The sequence below is a fragment of the Gavialis gangeticus genome, unplaced genomic scaffold, assembly GCF_001723915.1.
Source record: "Gavialis gangeticus isolate Ggan-Ray unplaced genomic scaffold, GavGan_comp1, whole genome shotgun sequence".
NCBI lineage: Eukaryota > Metazoa > Chordata > Crocodylia > Gavialidae > Gavialis > Gavialis gangeticus.
Genome location: NW_017729031.1, coordinates 7,107,635 through 7,132,522, shown reverse-complemented (window position 1 = coordinate 7,132,522; position 24,888 = coordinate 7,107,635). Strand labels below are relative to the sequence as shown.

Below are 24,888 nucleotides of genomic sequence, written 5' to 3'. Positions count from 1 at the left end.
GTGCTGCCCCAGGCTCCTTCCCTACCGTGAATGCTGATGCATGTGTGCATCCACTGCCATGGAACCGGCACTGGACCCCAGTGCACTGGTTGCAGCCTCGCAACAGGGCTTGCAGCCTCTCCACCACCTGCTGCAAGCAGCCCTGGCTCTGGCTGTGTCATGCCAAGCAAAATGGCTTCACATGCCATGGTCTGGCGCACATGCCAGGGGGCTTGCCAACCCCTGCTCTAAAGCATCCACCTCTGTCACTGTTAGAGACAGGATACTGGGCTAGATGGACCTTGGTTTGACCCAGTATGGCTCTTCGTGTTCTCATGTTCTTTTATTGTTTGACATAAACTGATTAATCTGGTGCTAATATTTTTCCCCTTCTGATTGTATTTCATGATGAATTTGCATCTAAATTTCTGCTCATAGTTGCTAGTAGGCTTCTCATATTTTTGCCCTGCTGCTTGTTTCTCTTCCAGTGACTGAATTTTTTGGTTTTGCTGCTAACTTTTGCTTTTTTTTTTTTCTTCTTCCTTGCCCTTCTTAGAGTTTCTCAATGGTGGATGGCCTCACACACATCATATCAGTTATGGTGGACTGCATCAATTTTGCACCATATGGTACTAAATATCAGCCAAAAAACAGATGTAAGCAAAACCTTTCCAATGTTGAGGTGGTTCTTTTTTCAAAGGATTAGTTGAAAATTGAAATGGTTCAAATTTAAATCTGAATGCCATACAATTCAAAGTCTGTTTTAGGTATATTTTCAAAAACAGAGGCTAAGGCTAAGATTTTTTTTAAGTGACTAAAAGTATATATGTTTAGGCTTTTCTGCCTGATTTTTTTTCATAAGTATTGAGTAGCTCCTCCTTAGCTTAATAAAATGTTTCTACATGCTCAGCAAGTAAGAAAAACAATATAAAATGATGTCAATAGCTATTTTTTCCTGTTCAGTGGATTATGGAATCTGTAAGTATTGTTTTAGTTTGATATAATTGAGAGTTCAGTATATTTTTTAAAATGACACTTCTTAATCTAAGGCTTTTATTTTGCTAGTAGTTTAAAAATTCCTGCATTTCAGATGCTTCTCTCTTGTTAGTGAAAGACAACCTAAAAAATAATATTTAATCATTAGTCTGCAGATTTCAGCATCTAAATTTGTAACATACCATCTGCCTAAATTTTATGCATTAAGCTATTTAACTGAAAAAGGTTACTGTACACGTAGGTACTTGATACAACATTGATCAGTCTTGTTCCTGAAAAAAATGAAATAATTACTATTATTGCTTTGCCTTTTTTACTGATCCAGAATGCTGTGGTAGTGGAATTGTATTAGAATGATTGCTGTGAGTGCAGAATGTTTCAGACAAACATATATATTAGTTGTTCAGTTTCCTAGTCCTGCCTGCAACCATTTGAGTTGGAGAAAATATTCTAAAGGATAATTTTAAGGATGGAGCTTATAATGGAAATTATTTTTTGGTACCATAGCCCCTACTATTCTTGCTAAAATTAAACACATGCTTAGTGCCTTATTGTAACCAACTATCTGGAACTACTCAAGGAATTAAATACTGCAAATTGTTTACATTTACTTGTACTTAATTGAAATGTAGCTTTACACTCTTTACAAGTATGTGTAAGTGTGCTGTATCTCCTGTTTTGTAGAGATTTTCTGGCAGTTCCTGACTATAGGCAAGAATGCATGAATAGCATTTTGGGATAAATCTAATACAGTTACTATGAAATTTATTTTTTCTTTTTATTGGTTTATTAGATTGTCTGAACTCTTAAGATGATGATGAGTTACTTTAGAAATAAATGTGCTGTTGACTCTTTTCTTGGGGAGAAAACTGTCCTAAATTGTTGTATGTTAATATTGTAAGTTAAAATTTATATTAATGTGACAATATAAAAAAAATGGGAAGTGTAAGGTCACCTGTTTTCTAACAGGGAATTTTTTCTCTTAGCCCCACAGACACCAACAGATTGGTCTAAGAAGAAAAGGGAGCCCCTTGGAAAGCTTGCCTCCTTATTTAAACTTCTAGTGATGTTAATAAACTCTTTCCATGTGCTCAGTTCCAAAGAGATCAACTCAGAATCATTAATCTCTGTCGGCAGTTCAATTATTGCTGTTCTTCACAATGTTATCAGTCACGTTTCTTTGCCATCAGTGATCAGAACTATGTTTGCAACTCTGTCAAAACCACTGGCAGTATTTTATGAAAAAACAAAGTAAGTATTTGAGGGACTATGATAAGACTTCTAGATACAATAAATACTTTAATATTGCTGCATATTGGTGAAACTTTCTCAGTAGACTGTAGCATGTAATATTTGGAGTCTGTGGATCACTTCTATGTGGTGAGTTGCTAAGTGTCCCAGAACAGAGTAAATCCTTCTGGGTGCGGGAGAGGGGATCTTTTCACTGTCTTAAAGGGAATGAGATTTACTGTTCACCTGAATTCATGATAAATGTTTCATTGGTCTTCTCTATCTCACAAAAAATGGGAGCTAAACTGCAATAACTTGTTTAATTTGGGGTAAATTTACTGCAGTTTAGGACAGGAGCAGGTAAATTGAAGCTTCAGCAGGCCAGCTAATGTACACACTATTAAACCTGCATTGTTTGTTTAGTAACCTGCTTTGTTACTGCCCTCTTAAGTACTGTGCTGCACTCTCCCTTTGGAGAGAGACTGTGTGAACAGTTGGAACAACAATTGAATAATACTAAGATTCATCTATGATGCTGAGACTGCACAGAGTTCAGTATAGACCCTGCTGCTTCTAGAGCACAGTTTTACTGAACTTTGCTTTTTGGTACCTAAGCTAGTTTAGGTCTTTTTGCTCTTCTTCTCTCTGCAGTGGAGATGTGACCATGATGAAGACTTTGGATTCCAAAACTGGAGTTGCAGTAGTTCCATTTTAAGGCTGTCTTCAGAAAAAATATCTAAAAATAGCTTAGTATGTAAACTTCTTAAGTTCTGGTGTTTATGCAATCATAGCATCCCTCCAAATTGAGTATGGGGTGAAGATCCTTATTTCATACTGTTATATCACTTAAATCAAGTACATCAAATTCGGTTTCTGCCCTGGACCAGATCCAACCCAGGGCAAAAGGAAGTGACTACTGAAGCTCCAGTGGCAACCTAGGGCAGACAGCAGCAAATCCAGCCCCGGCCACATGCCCCATGCCCCATGCCAGAGCAGCTGATACTCTATTTCCTGATGTTGTATGTGGCAGGGACTAATAGCCATGGGGGTAAGAACATGGCAGTGACAACAAGCAAAGTGGCTGGAGGGCAGCAGGGCTATGTCAGCCCTCACTCACCCTTCTGTCCCCATTTGCCATATCCAGCAGGGCCTGAGCTTCAGATTTTGCAGGCCAGACTTCATCCACGTCCCCAACTTCCAGGGGCCCACAGATAGTCTGGTGGGCTGACTAGAGCAGCTCCATAGACCAAATCTGGCCTGTGAGATGTATGTTTGACATCCCTGACTGAAATACAGTAATCTAAATAGGTTGAAAAATTCACTCTTGAAATTTTTGTTTATTGTAACTGTCTTCAACTTTACCATACTCCAAAATACAAGCCATACATGGCCTGCATAAAATAATATTAAGGAAAATACAAATTTATGTAAGAGGTAATAACTCCTGTGGGTGATATCTTTTATTGGACCAACTGCACGGTTGACATAGACGGAGACAAACTTTTGGGTATCACAGTATCATTTTCTGGGGTGATACCCAAAAGCTTATATAGGTCTACCCAGCCATGCAGTTGGTCCAATAAAAGATGCAACCCAGAAAAATTCTTGCTGCTTGCATGTAGATGCTAGAACATCACAGCAACAGCATTATTTCAACACTAACATTACAAGAAGGATTTCTCCCCCCCCCCCTTCTTTTGTAGCATTGAGCAAATCTGTCTTTGTAACTTCTGACTTTCTCTACAGTATATTCTTACTGGAGTTTCTTTAATCTGTGTTAAAATTATATAAGGAATATCCGAAGAAAAAACAAGTTATACGAAAAATCTTAAATTTATATTTCATGCACTTTTAAGTGCTGCTAAGAATGTTCAATTCAAAGAGATGCAGTTGTTTGGAGCACCAGACCTTGAAAAGCTTTACAGGTTTGCTTCTACACTAGACTATTTATATTTGGCTTCTGAAGAAAACCTTAAGATGGAACTAGTACTTTACAGATGGTACTGTTCTCATTAATTGACAAAAAAATGTGTTTTCTGTCACAAATTTAAAAAAAAATAGTTTTGTTATAGACTTAAAAACCCAGTGTATTTAAACCATGGAAAATTGTGTAAACATTTTGAAATATTTGTGCATTGCTTTTTAGTGTTTTGTCAAAAGGAGTTTGTCACCTAAGGTAATCTAGGAGGATCAGTGGTTCCAAACTGTTAAACTGCTGATTTGCCATGCAGTGCAGTACAGATAACTCTTTGGATAAAGTATTAAAGTTGGTTCAGGTGGTGCTGCAGCAATCTTTGAAAAAATATTAGTTAGAGAAGTTCATTTTCAGAGGTGGTGTAGTATCAGACCAAGAGGAGCAGAATAATACAGAGATCTTAGTCTACTAGAAACATGTATATTAGGTCTGTGTTTATTACTACTAATATTTAATTCTCACTCTCATTAGTCGGCTTATGGGCATCATAAGGGTTGTAGAGAAGCATTTCTTTGAAAAAAAAGTTAGTGTGGAAGTTCAAAAACTGGTAAAGGGTTAGTTTCTTAAAATGATGCACAACTTCTGGTAGGTTTAGCTTGTGAGTTTAGAGGGGTGAATTATATCATTTCCTGTAATATTAAGTAGCAAACTTGTTAGGTTACTTTTGGAAGGTGAACAGAGCTAAAAATTAATTTATGCTGGGTTTTTTTTTTCCTTTTACAGGCTTACTGATGTACCCAAAGGCTACAGTGGTCTCAGCCACAAGGTAAATTTACTAGGGAAGATCAAGTCTATGTGACATTTAAACCTGGGGTACTTGCAGTCTGTTTTATAGTATAATGAATTATACTCTTTCTTTAAAAAAATAAAGAGAAATGTCTCTGAACTATAACTGAAAACTAGCTGGGGGTGGGGAGGAAGAGAAGTAGGAATTCAGTATTAAGCCTCTCTAAATGTACTTTGGATATTTTACTGTTTCTCTGAAACAATCCAGTCTAGTTCACTATGTCACTATACATATCCTGACCCTTGCACTATTTAAAATACCTATTGTCAGAGAGTATTTGATTCAAAGATTACTTATACTTTTATTCCTCGTTATTCTCCAGTTAGAAAAGCTGTTGGCAGAGATCATCCTGTGTTTACAGTCCCACTATACTGGGCCTTATGACAGTCAACTTTTGCAGCAGCTTTCTCCATTGCTGCACGTCGTGTTTCTTCATAAGAGTAAACAGATACGCAACCAAAGTGCTCAGTTCTGGAATGCAACATTTGCTAAAGCCACAGCGTTAACGTACCCTGAAGAATTAAAGTAAGATGCTTTATTTCCCATCCCCTCCTTCCCATTTATTGTGTTTTAATTTTGCTACAAAAATAGAAATATTTTACTTGATATAAGTACTGTTGCAGTGACTGCTAGTGTATTTAATATAGAAAAACAAGATTTTCTCTAAGTCTTCATTGTTTTATTAAACAGATCTATATTGAGCCAAGCCAAGCAGAAAATTCTACTCTTATTACCTGGTTTTGAAAGTGTTGAGATAGTGGAAGAATCTAGTGGTCCATTTTCTGATATGGTAAGTATCGTATTGTCATTCTTATGGGTGGATTCTGTATAATCTAGCAGTTCTAGAGATGGTAACAAAATCCTCTGGAATTACACTGTGAGATGGGTATATGAAATGAGTTTTCTTCCTATTTTGAGCAATTATTTTCTAAATTAACAGAACAAAGGCTGAGCGGGCATTTATCAATTGGTAACCCTGATTTAATTAAGTCCCTTTACTGGCCTGTTCTTTACGAGTATATTCGCAGATATGCTGCATTTTTTTCAAAGTTGTCTGAATTTGAATCTTAAAATAATCTTAGAAATTTCAGTTTCTTTGGTCGATACTTCATCCTTATACACTAACCAGAAATTTTATCTTTAAATAGACAGAAAATTCCCAGTGGGATGCAAAGATAAGCGGAATAGAAGTAAAATTGGGTGGAAAACGGGATTCCTTGCTGGCCCAGGCCAGTGAACAAAAAGATAAGATGACTAATGTTCACATCACACCAGCAAAGGTAACATCCATACAGGTAGATGTATTGAAATTGTTCTCTTTACCCTAGAAAGGCTAGTACTTTGATAGTCAGATTTTTTTAGTGGAGCCAGTATGTTGTATTGGGTTACCTGAGTGTATTTGTATTCCCTGCACCTCTGTGAAGCAAGCCAGCCTATCTATAGAGCTTGCAGGTAGGCTCCCCATCCAGATTTTTCTGGTATGTGCAAATTCTCTCACTTTAGAATCAATTGTATACCTTAAGGAAGGCTGGTTGCGTGAGTCATGGAGAAGCAGCAGCAGGATGTTTCTAAACATCAGTTGCTTTTTTTGGTTATGAATTGTGGCTATGTACCAAGTTTCTTAACATGAATTGTAGTGTAGTTGCATCTGAAACTTGGTATCATGATATTTTGAAAAGCAGTCTCTCAAGCCTCAGTATGCTTTCTGTGCTGCCTCATGCATGTGTATAGGGGCACAAAAGACAACAGCCAAGATTCGGCCCCAGTTCCTGCAAGGCAGGTGAGAGATGGTTATATACCATCTATATTAATATCTATTTTAATATAGCTATTAAATAATAATATATGTTAATAATATTCCTTGAAAGTTCAGGGAGACCTAGGTTCTTATGTCCTCAAGCACTGCTTTTAAGAAATAGCTACCCTTGCTTGATTGATAGGCATTATAAGATCTTAAGTGTGATCTCTGAGAAAACAGCATGTCAAAAACTAGGACAAGTAATTGTTCTATTTGGAATGGTATACCTGAAATAAAGAAACTTCATTAACAATGAGGAATTCCTTTTGTCTTATTTTTAATCCAACTTTTTTCTTCTCCATAGTTGAAACTAGAATTTTCATCTTCAAAGCCTAAAAGTGATATACTCTTGGAGGAAGAGAAATCTGCTGATTTTGTATTTATTCCTCCAGAAACAAAAGAAAGGATATTGACAGAACACCAAAAAGAAGTACTTAAGACAAAGAGGTTTGTAATTGGTACTGTTTGAAAGGGCTGTTATGTTTATAAATTGGGTATTGTCACCTTAATTTTTTGTTATTTTTTTTCTCTCTCGTATGAATGGAGCATCCTGTGCTACTTCATACAAAATTCAGTGTTACAGTGAAAGTTTTCTAGTATATAACAATAGTCTATAAAACTCTATATGTAAAAGAACCAGACTAATTACTGACTTAAACTGTAATGCATTGTGTGTAAACCCAGGAGTACCAAGTATTACAATCTATTCCCATAATGAAAATTGTAAAATTTCATCCTGTAATTCTTATTTACTACTTTAGCTTAACACAGTAAGATAACGTTTCTTCTAATAGTAATTTGAACTAGAGGTGACTTATTTGGCAATGTGTTATACCTGTGTGTAAACAGCAGTTGCTTCATGTGAACACTAACTGCTAAAACACACTTTAAAGAGGTTGTACTGCAAAAATAACTATACTGTCCTCTCCTGTGTGCTCTTGGGAGCTAAAACTGAATGTTCCAGAGATGAGCTTTTAGTTTAATTAGGAAATACCAGGCTCTTCACTCTGAACTTACAGACATTTTTGCTGGACCAGTGCCTTAGCCAAAATAGTTTAATTTAAAAATACTTACCTGCTACTAGATCTATGCACAAAACCTCCTTCATTTTCACCAAGAAAAGAATACATAACAGTTTTCAACTAGTCCTATCTATTGTCCATTGGAAGGCGTCCTGCTGTACAAGGACTGAGGGCTACCGAGGGTTGGGTTGATTCAGTATATGTGAAAGCTTTGTGCAGCAGGGCTTCAGAAGAGCACCTACAGCAAAGTTAAAGGTGATTCCACCTTTTTTATACTTGCTGCGCGATTGTCCCTGCTGATGTTCTCCCATTTTAAAACAGCTGAATCGAGTGCTTGAAAAATGAATGGTTCTTTTGAAGATTTGATAATTCAGTCCATTTACAGATTTTTATTTTTATTTTTTTTAGTTGAAATATCTGTGTTGGCACTTATCATCTATTTCCTTAGACCTTATAAACCCAAAGCCAAACCTACCTTCTGTTTATTCCAGAATTGACATTCCTGCCATGTACAATAATCTGGATGCATCCCAAGATACGACCTTATTTTCTCAATACAGTCAGAGCCAAGAAGATTCTTTGTAAGTATAAGGTGCCAGATGAAATTCTGATAATAGTTTAACATTCTTATTACAGTAGTTTTCATTTTGGTGACACCTTTCTCTTTTAGGGGGAAGACTCCATTAATAGACATTCCGAAAGAAGAAAATGAAAAGAAGCTTCAGGTGTGTTCACCGTGTAATATGTAATAGAACTACAATTGTGTTAACCTAAGTTTCATTTCTCAAATTTTAAAATTTTATCTCCAAGCTCCTCAGCTCATAGGAAATTCTCTCTCTGAGTAACTAAGCATGCCTTTTTGTGGTTCTAAAATTTAAAAATTAAAGAACAGTTACTTTTTTACATCAGTTTTGAGAACATTTGCTGCTGTTCAGTCTTTCAGTGTAATTTAATTAGGATTTTTATTGACTTTCTTCAGTGTCTTAAATTAGGTGCCACCATGCTAAGTTTGTAGGTGTGTAGAAACATGTTACTAATTTTAGACCTTGTAGCACAGACTAGTATCTCTAAATTGAATTCAGTTTACATCTTAAGCATTATCAGGTTATAAAGAAATCTAGGGAAATAATGCAGACTTTTAAATGGTCGGTTTTGTAACTTAGTTATTTCTGCTGACTACACCACTTCCCCAATGCTTCTGGGGAAGGCTGCTGTTAAGGCTGCCCTGCCCACCCACTTCTGCTTCATATGTGCTAGGGCTGTGTGAAGCTTCAGTCGCTGAATCTCTGAATCCAGATCAAATCGGGATACCCTTTAAAACTCTCTGAATCGAATTGGAACCCTCCAAAGCGATTCGGAGAGATTTCATGATTTGGACATGGACACGGCTTTAAATGTTTTTTTTCTATGTACCTTGAGGTACCAGGTGGCTTGTGAGCACTGAGATGCTGGGGCAGATCAAGTGTCCTATGTGAACGCGGCGGGGTCCCCTGTGTGCTCCCCAGCGGACCCAGAAGTGGACCAGAAGCACTTCCAGTGTGGGGAACCTTCCCCCTGGCTCCGTAACTGGTGCCTCCTGGGTCTGGGGGGGCACCTGCAGTTGATCATTGAGCTGGGGGGTTGTGGGGGACCAGAAGTACTTCCAGGCCCCCCTGTGCTCCTGCTGGACGCTCCTGCTGCTCCACCATTGCAGCGTTCATGAACCGTGCCTGGTACCTCGGGGTATGTAGAAAAAAGGTTTAAAGCTCTGTCTATGGCTGAATCACCGATTCTCCGAATCAGCTTTGAATACGGCCAGTTTTGCACGTGTGCCAAATGTGCAAAACCCAGAAAGGAGGCAGTGAAGCCACACTATTCTTTGTTCCCTTCCTCTCCTGTCCCCTTTTTGGGTTGAAGAGACATGCTGAAGAGCAGCACTTTCCAAGAATGCCAGGAAAGTGGTATAAATAAACCCACACTCACTTTTAGTGTAGCTAATCTAAACTGTTCAGAAGGAGCCCTCTCCTTTTAGGCTTCTGTAGACAAATATACCAAAACACGCACGCACGCACATGCACACACGCATGTAGAAGTTGTGCAGGTTGGATAAAGCACACAGTTAAAAATGGAGGTGTTAAATGGAAGTAGAATTCAGGATACGAAAATTGATTCAGCGTGCAGTCAAATTGTGTGCACTTCCTTTCCTGTTCCCTGAGTCAGTTCCTTGCTACAGTCAGCATTCTCTATTTTAAGAAAATGCCAATGCAATCAAAATCCCAGGAACATTATATTAAATATCCTTTATATTTAGACAGCAAGAGCTACCAGTCAAGTAGAGAGATGGAAAATACTACAGAAATTTCTTAAATTAAATATTTGCATTGAGTACAACAAAAAAATGTTTGAATGATTTCGTGGGTGTCCATGTTGATCTAAGGACATAGGCAGACGAGGTTCTTTGGGTAAATCCAATTATCTTTTATTAGACCAACTAAAATAGTTGGAAAAATGAAATTATTTGAACTCCTTTATCAACTTGCATTTGAAAGTTAATAAGGTTGTTTTCCTATGCTTTCGTAAAGTTTTAAAACGGTGACAGGAAAAAAGATAAATCCTAACATTTTGTGTGGATGCGTAATTTGAAAACCTTTACAAATAACTAGAAAGAGTAGTGTATTTTAAATCTTAGTGGAATTGCAGTTTTTGTATCATGCAGGTAACAAAGCCTTAGTACTTAATTTTAGTATAAATTGTTTTCATTCAGGATGAAAATATGAAAAGTGACGTATACAATTGTGAAACGCACACACCTCCAGAGACTGGCCAGTTAAGCAATGCTGTTGAGAGAGCTGCCTTTGTGAATACTGAAAACAAATCCATTACCCAAGTGAAAGAGAATTCAGATTCAAAATGTGAGGAGGATTTTGAAAAAGGTACAACTGATGCAGTCTTGAAAGAACTTTCAGCAGAAGATGATTCAAAAAAATGTACAAGTGAAATAGTTTCAAAAGAGCCTTCAGTAGGAGATGAAAATGTGTCAAACACCAGCAGCAGTTCATCTTCTAGTGACATAATTTCTGGAACACCACAGCCTGCAAGGAGAAGGCAATCTTTCATTACCTTGGAAAAATTTGATAGTTCCGAAAACAGACCCTTTAGTCCTTCTGCCTTGAATAGGTTGTCAGGAGCATCTGGAATTATTGATATGCCAGATAAACAGGAAACCATAGATATACCAAAGACTCCCACCAAAGCGGAAGAACCCGAGGAGAAGGAGGATAGAAGTACTTCAGAACCAGAAACTGAAGGAACAGTTACTGCAACAAAAAAGCTAAGTCGCAGGCAAAATAAAACTGAGCTCAGTGACAACAGGCAATCTAAATTTTTAACGAGATCAGAAGAGGAGAGTGGTATACAAGAGTTGGCAGTTGCTCTCCACATGGAAAATAAATCTGAGCTATCTACTCAGGTGGAAGAAATGGAATGTATTCCAGATACACAGTCACACACCCCCAGTTCCACAGTGGTAGAGAGTATAGCAGTAGAGAATAAGCTAATTGTGGATGGTGGCGAGGAGGTAGGAAAAGGTAAGGGATCAAATCTGGATTGTAAAGAAAATACACCTCCGGAGGTTGCTGTATCAACTGACTCAGTAAATAAAGATGACAATCAGATTCCACATGTGGCAGCAAATCAGAAAGCATTAAGGCGTTCTTTAAGAAGACGATCAGAAATTGCAGAAGCTACAGCAGGAAATCAAGACAAAGAAAACAGCCACCAAAAAAACAAACGTAAAGAAGATGACAAGCCTGTCCAAAAGAAGGTACCGCAAGTTAAAGAGGACTCTTCTCAAAAGCAGAAATTAATTTCTGAGAAAGGTGTAGATGCACAAATAAAAGTAAATAAAAAAGAGAATAACTTAAATGAGAAGACTGCTGAAGATGATGTTGGTTCAAAGGAGTCATGCACATCAGCAGGTCTTGAAGAAATGAACAAGAGCATCAGGAAATTGGAAGGTAATTTGAAGTCTGAAATGGATCATCAAGATTCTGGGTCAGATATAATGGGTCAGAAAAGGAGTCGCCCACGATATCAGACAAGAAGAGCTTCACAAGGTTTACTTTCCAGTATAGAAAATTCTGAATCTGACAGCTCTGAGACAAGGGAGGAAAGTGCAAAGAAGAAGAAAACTGGAAAATGGAAAAATAAAAGTGATTCTGTTGAAAACAAAGGGAAAGAGGAAAAAACAGAGAGCCAAAATCAGGAGTTCTCTTTACAAGAAAATGTATCTGAGATTAGGAACCTGCCTGATATCAAAATTAAAGGTGAAACAAATCCTGATCTGCCTGTGGATGAGATCACAGGAATTACAGACTTAGCAAAAGCTTCCCTTGGACAGAACACAGATGTGGAGCAAAATGAAACCAGTGAACTAACAAAAGCTCTCATAAGCTCAGGTACATCTGAGCCAGTTTTGAAAACAAGGCAGGAAAATAAATCCTCTGATAAGCAAAGAAACGTAGAAGACTGTAATGTAAGTGTTCTGGGCAGATCTGAAGCAGGGACTAATAATTCTGATGCTGCTCTTTCCTCTGAGAAACCTCTACAGATACCTGACTGCCAGCACAAAAGAAGCAAGAGATTGAGACGGTCAAGGAGCTGCGATTGCTGTGGTGAAAAGTCACAACAGCAAGAAAAGTCATTCACTGAATTAAAAACTACCAATATTAATGCAGTAAGTGAGACTAAAAAAACACCTATGCAGACAACTGTGAGTACATCAGAAGTATTACTGAACAGGTCAGATTTTGATGCAAACTCTTCTGTGGGACCTTGTGCAACAAGCACACCGTTGCTTCTTACTAAACAATCTAGTACCTTTGATTCAGAAACGGGGTTAAAATCTGAGAGTGATTTGCAAGGAACTGCATCTCCAGTGAAGGGTGGAGATGCTGAGAATTTGCCATGTATCATGAGTGAACTTTGTGATTCTATAACTGAAACACAAGAAGCTGCTGTTCAGGCTGGCAGACCTGAAGAGTGTTTGACCGAGTCTGTTTCCAAAGAGCCCAAAGAAGAGAGGTGCCTTGCTTCGGAGAATGAGAGTAAAGAGCCAGTATGTACAGAAAAGAAAGACATAGGTGAAAATACACAACCAGAGCAATTACCTGATACAGAAACAGTTAGTAACTGGTTTGAAGAAACAAAGACAAATGAGCCAGAAAATGTTCAGAACACTACAGAAAGGAATCAGAACATTTGTGTAAAGACCAACAGTCCTCAGGGTAGTGAGATGAAGGAGGAAGGTTTAATAATCAGTGAGGCTGAAGTTGCATCTACAGTACCTGAAAAGGTAACCTCAGACCAAGAGGGTGGAGAAGGAAGTGACAACATGGATTCTCCACAGAAGATGAAAAATCTTGATTCTCTAACTTTGGTTAAAGTTAATGAAAGCCCTAATGGAGTGCAGACCCGCTGCACATGGTCTCCCTCAGCTTCTCCATCCACTAGTATTTTAAAGAGGGGTCTTAAAAGACAGCAAGAGGATGATTCCCCATCACCTGCTAACAAGGTATTGTGATACAATGCAATCTAGATAATCATTACCATGTTTAATGCATGTCTTGTAAAGTGTATATTGAATAATATTCCTTATTGGTGTTACTGATAGTGTTGTAGAAATACTGAAAGTGACATGCAAATATATATAGAGAGAGATATAGACAGGTCTTAATCTTTAAAAGGATTTTCTTCCTTTTACCTTTTAAAATAACAAGAGCATCTTTCCCTGGTTTTGACATGAGTTGTTTGGTGAGTTGAGAGGATGCACATTGCTAGCTCTCAACCTTACCTGAAAATGTAATTATGTATATCATGAAATTATGATGTCATGTTCTTCATGTGTAATTGTAGTTTTCCCAGCCAGACAGAATCTGCATTTTGAATGTTTAAAAAAAACCCAGAAACATTTCAGATTTTATGTCATAAAGAAACAGGGTGGGGTGGAGGACATGAGCATGGCTTTATCCCTTCCCCTCCCTGTTTGCTAGTCATCTTTTAAGCCTGTATTAAGTACTTGTAATTTTATGTTAAATATAAACTCTCTGTGCAAGACATTCATTTGTACAGCATCCCTGAGAGCAAATCTGATTTGATTGGTCTATGTACCAAGCACTGTGGCTTTTTTTACCTTAATATTTGATTTTTTTTATTTTTATTTTTTCTTTCCCAATGCCAAGACAGTAATTTTATAAAGGCTGTAGTTAATTGTTAGTTTGTGTTATACATTTGTTTTTAACACCTCTTTGTGTGTTCAGTATGAAACAGTTCTTCTAATGTTTTGTTGCTTTTACCACAAATTGACAGTGGAATATGAAACGCATTGGGCATGAGTTTCATAAATACTATACTTGTTCTTTCATGTTCAGGATTTAAATAGCTGCCATATGATTTTTATACAATTAAGAGCTATTTTACCATTTCAGACAGTGAAAATGAGAATGCTTTGACTGGCATATGCAGACAAGGTTCTTTGGGTAAATCTGATCTTTTATTAGGCCAACTGGCTGAGTGAAATCTTTTATTGGACCAACTGCATGTTTGGGATGGCCTTAGACAAGCTTTTGAAAGTGAAGCATTATTCATCAGGTCTGAGGACAGAAGTGAGCACAATGATGATTAAAAACAGTGTGGAGGGCTGTGGAACTAGAGAAGAGAGGTTCCCGGGGTAGCAGACAAACAATTAACTGAAGGAAGGATAGTTTGATTAGTGAGTAATGAAGACCTTTCAGAAGGGAAGAGGGTCACAATCACCTGTATCATGGAGAAAAAAATTAAGGAATTAGATAGATTATGGTATGCCATTAAGTCGATAACTGTTCAGTCCATGGTTTTTACTGTCCATCCAGCTCATGAGTTTTTCTTCTCAGGCTCACCTTCAAAATGTTTTGTAAATTTCCCTTGAGCACGAGGATAGACCAGCACGCTAAACCAATTTTTTCTTCCAGAAAACAGAAGAGAAAGATAGATAGTATGTGTTCATTTTGCAAATGAACAACTAAGGAAATATATAGAGCATATATTTTTGCCCCTTCTAAAATCTTAATTGAGCTAAATAACTAAAGGTCATTAATGTAGGTTACTAAATGCACATTTTAATGTGTTGTTCCTGCTGGTGTCTTAAGTTAGGTGTCCCATCCTCATACTACTGCTCTTTGATTTCCATCCCATTCTTGTAGACATTTATCTTTTGTCTATTTTATACTCTTCCATTGTTTTGTTTGCATATTTTCTTACATCATTTCCTAACTTCTGTCTCCAGAGCATTGCTATCCAAGCGGTAATGTAGGTAAGGCTTTGGCCATTGTAGGCTGCTGACAGACGTTGGAAAAAGAAAAACCAACCAAAAACCAGTGCTGTACCAAAAGAGACAGTGTGTTCAGCCCAGCTCCGCAGCATCTGTATAGATCAGGTGCTTCAGCTGGGGCTTTTTTTGGTGCTTTTATCTAATAATATCTGATTGAATCAACTTCTGATAAAAGCGCCAAAAAGCCTTGCTGAAGTGACAGATTGATACGGAAGTTGGGGGAGCCAGGTCCAGTTAATGCAATGCCTCTTTTGGTCATGTGGTGTATGCAGCATGGGGGCGTACCAAGCTTAAAGTAAAGCACCAGGTTTTTTTCACTCTGTAAGCAGCCCAAGGGAAAAATGTACTGCTAATACAAAACCATCGTATATTCAGCAGTTTAGCATGTCGCTTGTTATTCTTATGACACTTAACAAAGGGTTCATAATCTCTCGTGTAGGAATTAAAAAGTACTGTGTTTTCATCTTTAGTGAGAAACAGCTATTTCAGTTGGATCTAATGAATACATTTTTCAAATCATACTTACTGCATTTGACAGTGTATAAGTTGACCCCATTTTTCTGATCCAAAATTAGAATTCTTGTAGACCTGGTGTATAGGTCAACCTAACTTTTTGAATCACAAATATGGGGTCGACTCATACCGACCCCCTGCACACCCTCACTGCAGGCCAGGTACCCGGGGCAGCGGGATGGACCCATGCTGCAGCGCTGCTTGCAGGGGACTGACACGGGATTGATGCTTGGCTGGCGCAGCCTAGGTAGTGCCACTCACAGAGGGTGGGGCCAGCCTTGGTGCTCAGCTGGCGCAGCCTAAGCAGTGCCGCTCACACAGGACAGAGACGGGCTCGGCACCCAGCCAAACAGCGTCTTCATGGTGATGGCAAGGCCCACAGGCCAGGCCTGGCCCCCCAGCAACAGGGACGCCATCTCGTGTTAGGTGAAGGTTGGCTTGGGGCCGGTCTGGCGTTTGGCCAGGGCTGGGCCAGGTGGGGGTCAAAAGTATTGCTGCGGTGTATAAGTCAAGGTGGAAAGTTAAAGGTAAATATTTTGGCTTCAAACCTCGACCTGTGCACTGTGAAATATATAGTAGATCTATATATTTTATACAAAATGTAATTTGGTGATTTAGCTCTGGCTACAGATTGAGTGTAAATATTATTTATGTCTAAAAACAGATTCGTCGAGTCTCTTTTGCAAATCCAATTTACCAAGAGGAATTGGCAGATGATATTGATAGGAGAAGTCCTGTTGTTAGGTCTTTTTCTTCCTCAAATAGTTCACCATCTTCACGAAGTCTTAAAACTTCTTCCAATAACCAAACCAAGGTAAATAATGACCTTTTTTAGAATAGTTCTCTGTGTACTAATCTTTATCTTATGTAGTGGTACTCCAATATAAACTTGTATAATTAAGATTATAACAATGGCTAATAAATAAAACAGTTGTCAGACTCGGTAAACAAAAGAAATAGCAGGCACTTTCTGTGGTCTTGTGCATTATAAGGAGTGAACTGTTGTCCTCTGTTGAAATGAAAAATATTATTCTGAGGTTAAGATAATTAAAATCCTATGAGTAATTTAATTCCTACAATCCTGAGAGATATTTTTTCCTCTTTTCCATCCAGCGTATTACCACTCCAACCAAAGGATTTCTGTCCCCCGGATCTCGTAACCTTAAATTTAAGAGCTCAAAGAAGTGTTTAGTAAGAAGTGCTTAAGTTCATGCATCTCTTCTATTTTTTTTTTTTGTATTCATTTGTGTGATACTTAACCAATGTAATCATTTTTGTGTACTATTCAAGATTACTGAGATGGCCAAAGAATTGCCGTCCTGTCCTTCAGAGTGTGTGTACCCTGCATTGGTAGGCTGTAAAGCACCAGTCGATATCATTTTACCTCAAATTACATCAAACATTTGGTAAGTCACTCTCACTTTGAGATTCCTAATACACCTCAGTGGATCGTACAAGCTTCTGTTGGGATGAGTGCCTGTCTGGGGTCTTGTTGGAAGCATTTGGGGAGGGAGAAGCAAGGGCTGTTTTGGCACCTGGCTATAGTGTCAAATTAAGTCTTTTGCGTCTAGTGGAAGTGTTCAATTCTTGTTCTTACCCTAAGGATACAAAAAAGTTGTCAGTCTTCTTTCAACTCTAACACTCGTGCATCCCCAATTCAGACAACTGTGCAAGTGTCAGGGCTTTTCTTTGTTCAGGTGTTAGTATTTTTACTGCTGCATTATAGGTATTCATATTAGGCCTGTGCAAGTCGGCAGCAATCTGATCCAGCTTCAGATCCGGCCACTTCGGATGGCCGTGATCCAGTGCAGAGCTCCGGACTGAGTTTCCACCTCGATCCGGCTGACGTGGCTCCGAAGCTTCAAAGCCACCTCAGAGATCCAACCACAGGGTATAATGGGGAATCAATGAAATATCTGTAACTTTGTTGTTTTTTGTCCAATTTGGATGAAACTTGCAGGGATGGTAGCCTCTGCTGGCAGGGGTTTGCCATGGGTGACACCGTGTGTGTTAAGGCGCAGCAAGGTGACAGCTGCAGGGATGGTGGCCCCTGCTGAGGCCACAATGCTTGCCAGCTGTCAAGCAGATCAGTGCAGGGGGGTTCTGGGGCCCTGCACCCCTAGCTGCTGACAGATAAAACTCGTGATATGGGTGCTTGTGGGGTGGGGGAGACACTACTGCAGGCCTGGCTGCTAAGCTGCTGTGTTACCAGCTACCAATCATGGTGATTCTCACTCAGGGACCTGCTCAATACACAGGACCTAGGTAATGTAGCCAGTTAATTGCCATCAATTAGCACCTACAAAACCAGAGTAAGGAGATGAAAGAATCAATATAAACAATCAAATGCCTCAAGACAGACACAGTCTTGGCACAGTTCCCCCAAACCCCTGCACCGATCTTCTTGAAACTTGGCAGACTTCATGCTTTCTGCAGAGTCTACCACCCCTGAAAATTTCATCCAGATCGGACAAAAAACAACAAAGTTATAGATATTTATTATACCCTATAGCTGGATCTCCGAGGCGGCTCCGAACCTCTTCAGGAAGCTGAATGAGGCAGCGCTTTGACCCGGATGTGCTGCTTCGGACCCTGAAGCATCCGAAGCTTCTCCGGATCCAAAGCTCTGTCCAAAGCCTCTCACAGCCATAATTCATATGTAAAGTACACTTTTTTTCAATCAACCTCTTCAGTTCATACATGGAGTTTAATGACTTTAAAAAACATATTCCAGTCTCTAGTAGACAGTATTTGATTTACTGAAACTTGGCTGAATCCTTGCTGTGAATGAGGTTGTTAAATTGACATTTATGTGTTTGTATTCTAAGAATATGCTCCAAAAGACAAGTTTTCTGGAGCTGTCGTGGGATCTACTCAGAATGACCTGTTTTGAATTGGTGCTTGCTTCTCATATTTCCAGTTTTGTTACTTATTAATATTAATTAGGCTCAATATCAGGGAGTTAAATTTTTATTTCTGAAGAAAAGAGGGGTTATGTGCCTTGATGTTCCTCCTCTCCATTCATGTGAATAGATAAGGGACAAACCTCAAGTGTTCGTTGTTCTCGTTTCAGCTTGGGGTGGGAAAAAGCTGTCTTGGAATCAGTACATGGACTCCCTTTTTCTCCACACAGGGCACGGGGATTGGGGCAGCTCATTCGAGCAAAGAACATTAAGACAGTGGGTGACCTGAGTTCCTTGACAGCATCTGAAATAAAAACGCTTCCTATCCGCTCTCCTAAAGTTTCCAGTGTTAAAAAGGCTCTGAGAGGATATCATGAGCAACAGGTAAAGTTACTTTTGGCACTGCAATAAAGAACAATCAAGTTCTACATTGCTGATATTCATTACAAAATGCTTAAAATTCTCATTTTAAGTGCCTAAAATATAATGTAGAAAGAAAAATAATAATAGAAAAAACTGCTTAAACTAATTTCTATCGCATTTCTATAATACCAGGGTTATAGATTATGCAGGGTTACCATATTGCCAGTGCCACGCAGGTTACGTACCTAGCAGGGTAGTGGCCAGCGGTACGGTGGTCAGAAATGGGAATTGTATTTGATGTCATTTTAATTTTGTAATTAAATACATGTCAAGAAATACATGCAGACTGTTTGCTTTTTAGAACATTCTTCTTTCTCACATTTCAATTAAATCTTTAGGTAAAGGCTCGTGGATTTGAGGAAATTGTAGCCCTTGAAGATGCAGAGAAGCCAGTAAGTGTTATGGAGGAGAAGGCTTTTTCTACAGAGGAAGAAAGACTTGCAACAGGTAAAGATTGCATTTTCTTGTGTAACCTGTAACTTCTGAGGGTTAGCACTGAGAAACTAATGCATGTGATAATTGCTTTTTAAATGCTGCATTGTTTCATTATGCTAGGTTTGGATAAAGATAATCTGACTTCATTTATTACATGTAGTATTTTCCTATTCAAACTTAATGAAAGCTATTCCTTAAGTCTAAAACAAGATTGGTTTCCAGGTGGAGTTTTCAGAAGGGTACTTGGCTGCTTTTGTAGCACAAGTTGTGAAGTGTAGCCTGGGCAGAGAGAAGAGACTCCACAGTGTCTCATGAAAAGGACTGCTGCACTGTGCACTGCTGTGCCTATCTTCTCGATTCCTGGCTTCTGCCGTGACATCCAGAGCATCTGCGTGAACTAGGCTAGTGGCTAATTCAGCAGGTTGTATGTTTGAATCCCCTAGGCAGAGAAGGGAATTTTTATGAGTTGTTGTAACTTCCCCCTGCTCCTTTTCTTCTCTGGCTCCTTCAGCTATGTTTGAAAAAGCAACAGCTGCTGCTTGCCTTATCTAAGAAGCCTGATCATATAGGAATACCTAGGCATTTAAAGAATTAAGCTCTTCGCAGGCAAAGAAATGCAGTTTCTGCATGTGTTGGGCCCCAGCACTCAGAACTGAGGCACTGTTAAGTGTGCACAGACATGGAGCTTCATACACTAAGAGGAGTTTTAGGGTCAAAAAGTAAATTGAGACATCTAGAAAGCAGCTGAAAAGGGGGTTTTGGGGTCACATTTTTGGACTTGCATGCCAAAGTTCAATCTGAATCCTGCTGTAGGGACCCATGTCCTCTCCTGGATATTGCCCCACATGCTTAAATAAAGGATTCTTCCTCAGAAATTTTTCACTGTACATTCATCTAATCTTCTCCAGTAATTGACACACCAGGAACTCTCCAGTCCCTCATCTCATGCCTTGAAGCTTTTCTTTCTTTCCTGGTACGGTTTGCAGGCTATAGGTGGACAGAAACTGTGGGGTCTTAGTGAGTTCAAATTCTGCCCTCAAAATGTTCTTCCGACTCCATGGAGAACAACTGTGGGAAGAATCAGTCCATCCAGCTTTTCTCTCCAGCCCATGGCCTGAACTGATGATGGTGTAACTAACTACCTGTAGATAGTGTGCTTGTTTTCTGGCACAAAAAAAACTTGTAACACTTCATGCCAAGTGAATTTCACTCTGATTAAAACCATTTTAATCACCTTTGTCTTTTAGATTTGGTAGAACCAGCTGTCTTGAATACAGACGTGCAACTCAGAGCAGACCTTTTGACCCAAATCAGTGCCCTTGCTGCTCAGGTAACTCCTGATCAGCTCCACAGTTATTCAGGAAGTCAGCTCTTTGAAATGCAAGAGAAACTTGGTAATATGACAAACTGTATTATGAAGAATCTACAGTCCCGCTGGCAGTCACCACCCCATGAAATTTCTGATTAATCATTTATACTTTTTAACCAGGAGTTTTTGTTACAAGAAACAAATTTCTGAAACCCAACTGTTTGTTACTGGCAATGTGGCATACTTCAACTGAGCATTCATGTACTAAAAAACTTTTTAAAGACCGCGGCAGACAAAATGTATCATGGTATATGTTTAACATTTTTAATTTGTTGCATTACCCTTTCTGTGTTTAGAAGTATTTGTATTTTACTGCTATGCATAGGTATTTTCAAGTAATTAAAAGAAAAAAACTAAAATTTGTTAAGATGTGCAATAGCAAAGGCTGTGAAACTTAAAACTACAGAGTATCTAATATTTTTTTAAAATGTAAAGTGTTTTTATTTCTGTGAAGCCTTAATAAATGTAAAAGGTTAAGCTCATAACTACTGAAACCTAAGTGTTGCCCAGTTTTACGTAGTGCTCATGTTAATTTCCCTTTTTTGCTGGTATCTTTAGAGGAATTACCTCTATTTTAGTTATTTCAGATTGAGATACTACTACAATGAATTAATCAGTTAGCACAGTGCATCTCAAAACCCCCTAAAGATCCCATTGTCAAGCACCAGGATTGATTTCTGTCTTTGCATGATCTTTCTAAACTACAGAGGTTACTCTGGTATTGCCCATGAGGTAAAAGGGTTTGGATGCAGAATTTCTCAGGCTTCTTTCTCAGGCCTTTAAAATTTTATATGCAGTGTTGTTCCCTTGGGTGGATGACTCTTCTGTGGGACACAAACAGACGTGACGTGCACAACTTTGTATATTATGTATAGATTTCTGATTCCAAATGTTGGTTGTAATTTATGACTGAATTTTGGTTGCATGGAATGCACTGCTGCTTCTCAAAGACCATGGTCAGTGAGAGTTCATAGGATTTATTCTGGAAAGATGATTTGTATATAATGTACTGTAGTTACTGGAATGAGCAGTCACTTAATGGGATTGCTGCGGGTGGTTTTAGGTCTTCTGTATGTACAAATAAAACAAATAGTTCCCTAACGTGTTAATGTAACCTTATTTATTAATAGTAATTCTTAGTGTCTTAATCATATGCTGATCAAGAAGTTACATGTCTGAAACCATTTTCTTCAGATTTTCCACTTCTTAAGGTCAGTGCCTCAACCTCTAAGTTGTGCAGTCTCTCTGGCCTAGTGCATAGTTAAATACTCCATGCAAAATAGAGCAGCTGCACCAGGAGAGGTTGAGAAGCCCTGGTACCTCCCAGTTGGTCTTGTTGGTTCTGATTCCTGCTCCAAAAATTGTTAAATGTTTTACCCAATAACTATTTAATATAACATGCTCTGCAGTCTTCAGTGCCTAAACCCTGGATGCAGTGGAATTTAGGGCACCAGTGTCTAATCTTGTCCAATGGCTTGTTTAGCACCTCCCCAATGGCTACTGGCTTCATTTTGAGTTGCTTAACTTTTGTAGACATTATAGTTAGGTAGGTAGCTAACTTAAGTGTCACAATGTTTAATTCCTGTTATGAATCTAGCTGTAACTTGCTGTTTTAATTGAACAGTGTTCAAAAACATGCTTTGTTTGAGATCCTTTACTAACTTGATCATGGTCATTGTGGTTAATTCAATAGAAATTGTAGGCATATACTGAAGAGACGTGGAAGAGATCTCAAGAGTAAGCTAGTCCAGGGCTGTTCAGATGACACCCACATGTGTTGCACAGGCTGCATGCTGTGGGGGTGGGCCCCTAGGACCCCCTCACTGCAAGGGCTGCTCCAGCAGCATGCAGACCCCCATCCTCAGCCATGCAGGCTACAATTGTATGGACCACTACTCCCCCGCAACATGGCCTTTCCCCCTTGCACAGCAGTGGGAGAGGTGGCTGCCTAGGCCCATGCCCTATACATTAACTGCTTGCAGACCCCATGTAGACTGTGAGCAACATCCTGGCTCTTTGTGGACCATATGTGGCTTGTAGGTAGTCAGCTGGGCAGCCCTAATCTAGTCCAACCCCCTGCACAGAAAAATGATGTCCTGTTCCTAAGCCATACCAAACGTACATACTTTCTAAAAACCACAACTTCCCTAGGCACATTTCCAGATCCATTTCATTGTCACTTCCTGCAACTTCATTGGTTTCAAAGGTCACGTGACATCGCTTCCTGATGTGATACCACTTCCTGTGAGGTCTTTGAATATGGCTCGCCGGCCCACTGGGTGATAAATTTCATGATCTGGCCCCACATTCAAAAAGGTAGGACACCCCTGTATTATAGTAATGGATTAAAGATCTTCCCAATGTATCATTCAGAGACTTTTCTGGACAAGGCAGGTTTGTAGCAAGATTATTTAATATGCCGATTGCTTCACTGTCGTTGATCAGAGGTTAAATGCATTAATTGTACTGCAGAAACATGAACTTTATTTAGCCACTAATTTACAAGGAAATACAGCTTTCTGACCCCAGAACAATAGCATGAAAACACACATGCATCAGCGTTTAGCAAGCAGAGAAGAGGAGAGGCATTTAACTTTCCTTTTGACTGGTTTGAGATGTTAAGTTTGTTTGCTTATTTGGAACAGAAATAAATACATTCAAACTTTTTTTAGAATGGCACAGAAAAATACTGTCTTGCTAGGAAAACTAATAAAACAGTTGCAGTTGTCTTTTGTTTTTTTAAATATGTGAGTACTCTAAAAATGGTACTGGTTTTCAAACCATAAGGTACTCAAGACTGTTTTGCAGACAGTAGAATAGATTTTATGTGCAAGTCCAGAAAATGTAAAAAGGTATCGAAGTTAATAGAGACACATTTCTCACTGGATCAGTGACTACTAGTATGTTTACGATGAAGCTTTGATAACGTTTGTAAAGATATTTTTAAAATATCTTATTCTATATATAAAGTACCTTTTTCAAAATAATGAGACACAAGACAGTATCAACAGGGAAAAAACAGTAAGGCACTTTGGCAGGGCAGTCTTGTGGCAAGTAGAACAAAGTGCCTGCATGTTTTGTCCATATGGATATGCTTTACAGAAGGACCTCAGTTTGGTTTAGACAGCTTCCACATAGTTGGCTGGAAGCATGCCAGTCTTGCCTGTCCTCTGTACAGTCCCATACATCCAGCCTTCATCGATAGCTTGGACGTTCACAATTGTGTCACCATCTTTGAAGGAAACTTCATCAGCATCAGCTGCCATGTAGTCATACATAGCCCGGTAGGTCTTCTGTTTTTTAGAGAAGAAAAAAGGCTGTGTTAAGCACTTTGGTAGGTTACTTTAACCTCAAGACAGATGCCATAAACTGTGCAGCTGCTTGACTGTTGGTATGGCTCCTACTGTTTAGCCCGTAGACTTTATGCTTCCAGCATTTGCCTCTAGGTCTTTAACCCAGAGGGGAAACCAAATCTACATCTCCTCAGTAAACTGCTTTAACCACAATGCTGACAACTGCACATTGCAAGACCACCCTCCAGCACTTGGTAAAGATGGCCCACTGAGCCACGAAGAGGAGAATTGTGGGGCCATAGTTTCATAATTTCTAGGGTTGGAAGGGACCTGAGCAGATCATCGAGTCTGACCCCCTGCCATGGCAGGAAAGGGTGGTACTGGGGTCAAACCCAGTAAGGTGTACATCCAGCCTTCTCTTAAAGACCCCCAGGGTAGGAGCCAGCACCACTTCTCTTGGAAGTTGGTCTCAGATCCTAGCCGCCCTGACTGTGAAGTAGCGTCTCCTGATATCTAGCCTAAATCTACCCTCTGCCAGCTTGTGACCGTTATTCTTGGTCACTCCTGGTAGTGCTGGGGGGAACAGGGACTTTGCCAGTGCCTGCTGGTCCCCCCCTGACTAATTTGTAACAGGCCACTAGATCCCCCCTCAGCCTTCTCTTGTGGAGGCTGAACAGGTTCAGGTCCCGTAGCCTCTCCTCGTAAGGCCTGCCCTACTGTCCCCTGATCATGCGAGTGGCCTCCTCTGGACCCTCCTCTGTGAAAAAACATTTAGGAAGAATTCTGCTAGAGATGAGATGAGTATTATCTTGGGAGGAGG

The 24,888-nt window shown here is 39.3% G+C and overlaps 2 protein-coding genes across 12 annotated transcripts in view; one reads left to right on the top strand and one right to left on the bottom strand.

The window, feature by feature from the left end:
- Window positions 1-21,876, top strand: part of RIF1 (replication timing regulatory factor 1) — an 81,801-nt gene extending 59,925 nt beyond the window's left edge. Inside the window, exons 20-35 of one of the 4 annotated variants that reach the window (XM_019522422.1) lie at window positions 536-635; window positions 1,962-2,226; window positions 4,904-4,946; window positions 5,290-5,492; window positions 5,658-5,757; window positions 6,116-6,262; window positions 7,070-7,212; window positions 8,279-8,368; window positions 8,458-8,512; window positions 10,531-13,338; window positions 16,310-16,459; window positions 16,759-16,836; window positions 16,936-17,051; window positions 18,779-18,932; window positions 19,310-19,418; window positions 20,654-21,876. In XM_019522422.1, the coding sequence (XP_019377967.1) occupies window positions 536-635; window positions 1,962-2,226; window positions 4,904-4,946; window positions 5,290-5,492; window positions 5,658-5,757; window positions 6,116-6,262; window positions 7,070-7,212; window positions 8,279-8,368; window positions 8,458-8,512; window positions 10,531-13,338; window positions 16,310-16,459; window positions 16,759-16,836; window positions 16,936-17,051; window positions 18,779-18,932; window positions 19,310-19,418; window positions 20,654-20,874 (4,782 nt within the window). In that variant the 3' untranslated portion in view covers window positions 20,875-21,876. The remainder of the gene's footprint in view (window positions 1-535; window positions 636-1,961; window positions 2,227-4,903; window positions 4,947-5,289; window positions 5,493-5,657; window positions 5,758-6,115; window positions 6,263-7,069; window positions 7,213-8,278; window positions 8,369-8,457; window positions 8,513-10,530; window positions 13,339-16,309; window positions 16,460-16,758; window positions 16,837-16,935; window positions 17,052-18,778; window positions 18,933-19,309; window positions 19,419-20,653) is intronic. The other 3 variants (XM_019522423.1, XM_019522426.1, XM_019522425.1) reach the window with 3 other exon arrangements.
- Window positions 21,877-23,170: 1,294 nt separating this feature from the next.
- Window positions 23,171-24,888, bottom strand: part of NEB (nebulin) — a 255,506-nt gene continuing 253,788 nt past the window's right edge. For all 8 annotated transcript variants that reach the window (XM_019522420.1, XM_019522414.1, XM_019522415.1 and 5 more), the window contains one exon: window positions 23,171-24,068. In XM_019522420.1, the coding sequence (XP_019377965.1) occupies window positions 23,895-24,068 (174 nt within the window). In that variant the 3' untranslated portion in view covers window positions 23,171-23,894. The remainder of the gene's footprint in view (window positions 24,069-24,888) is intronic.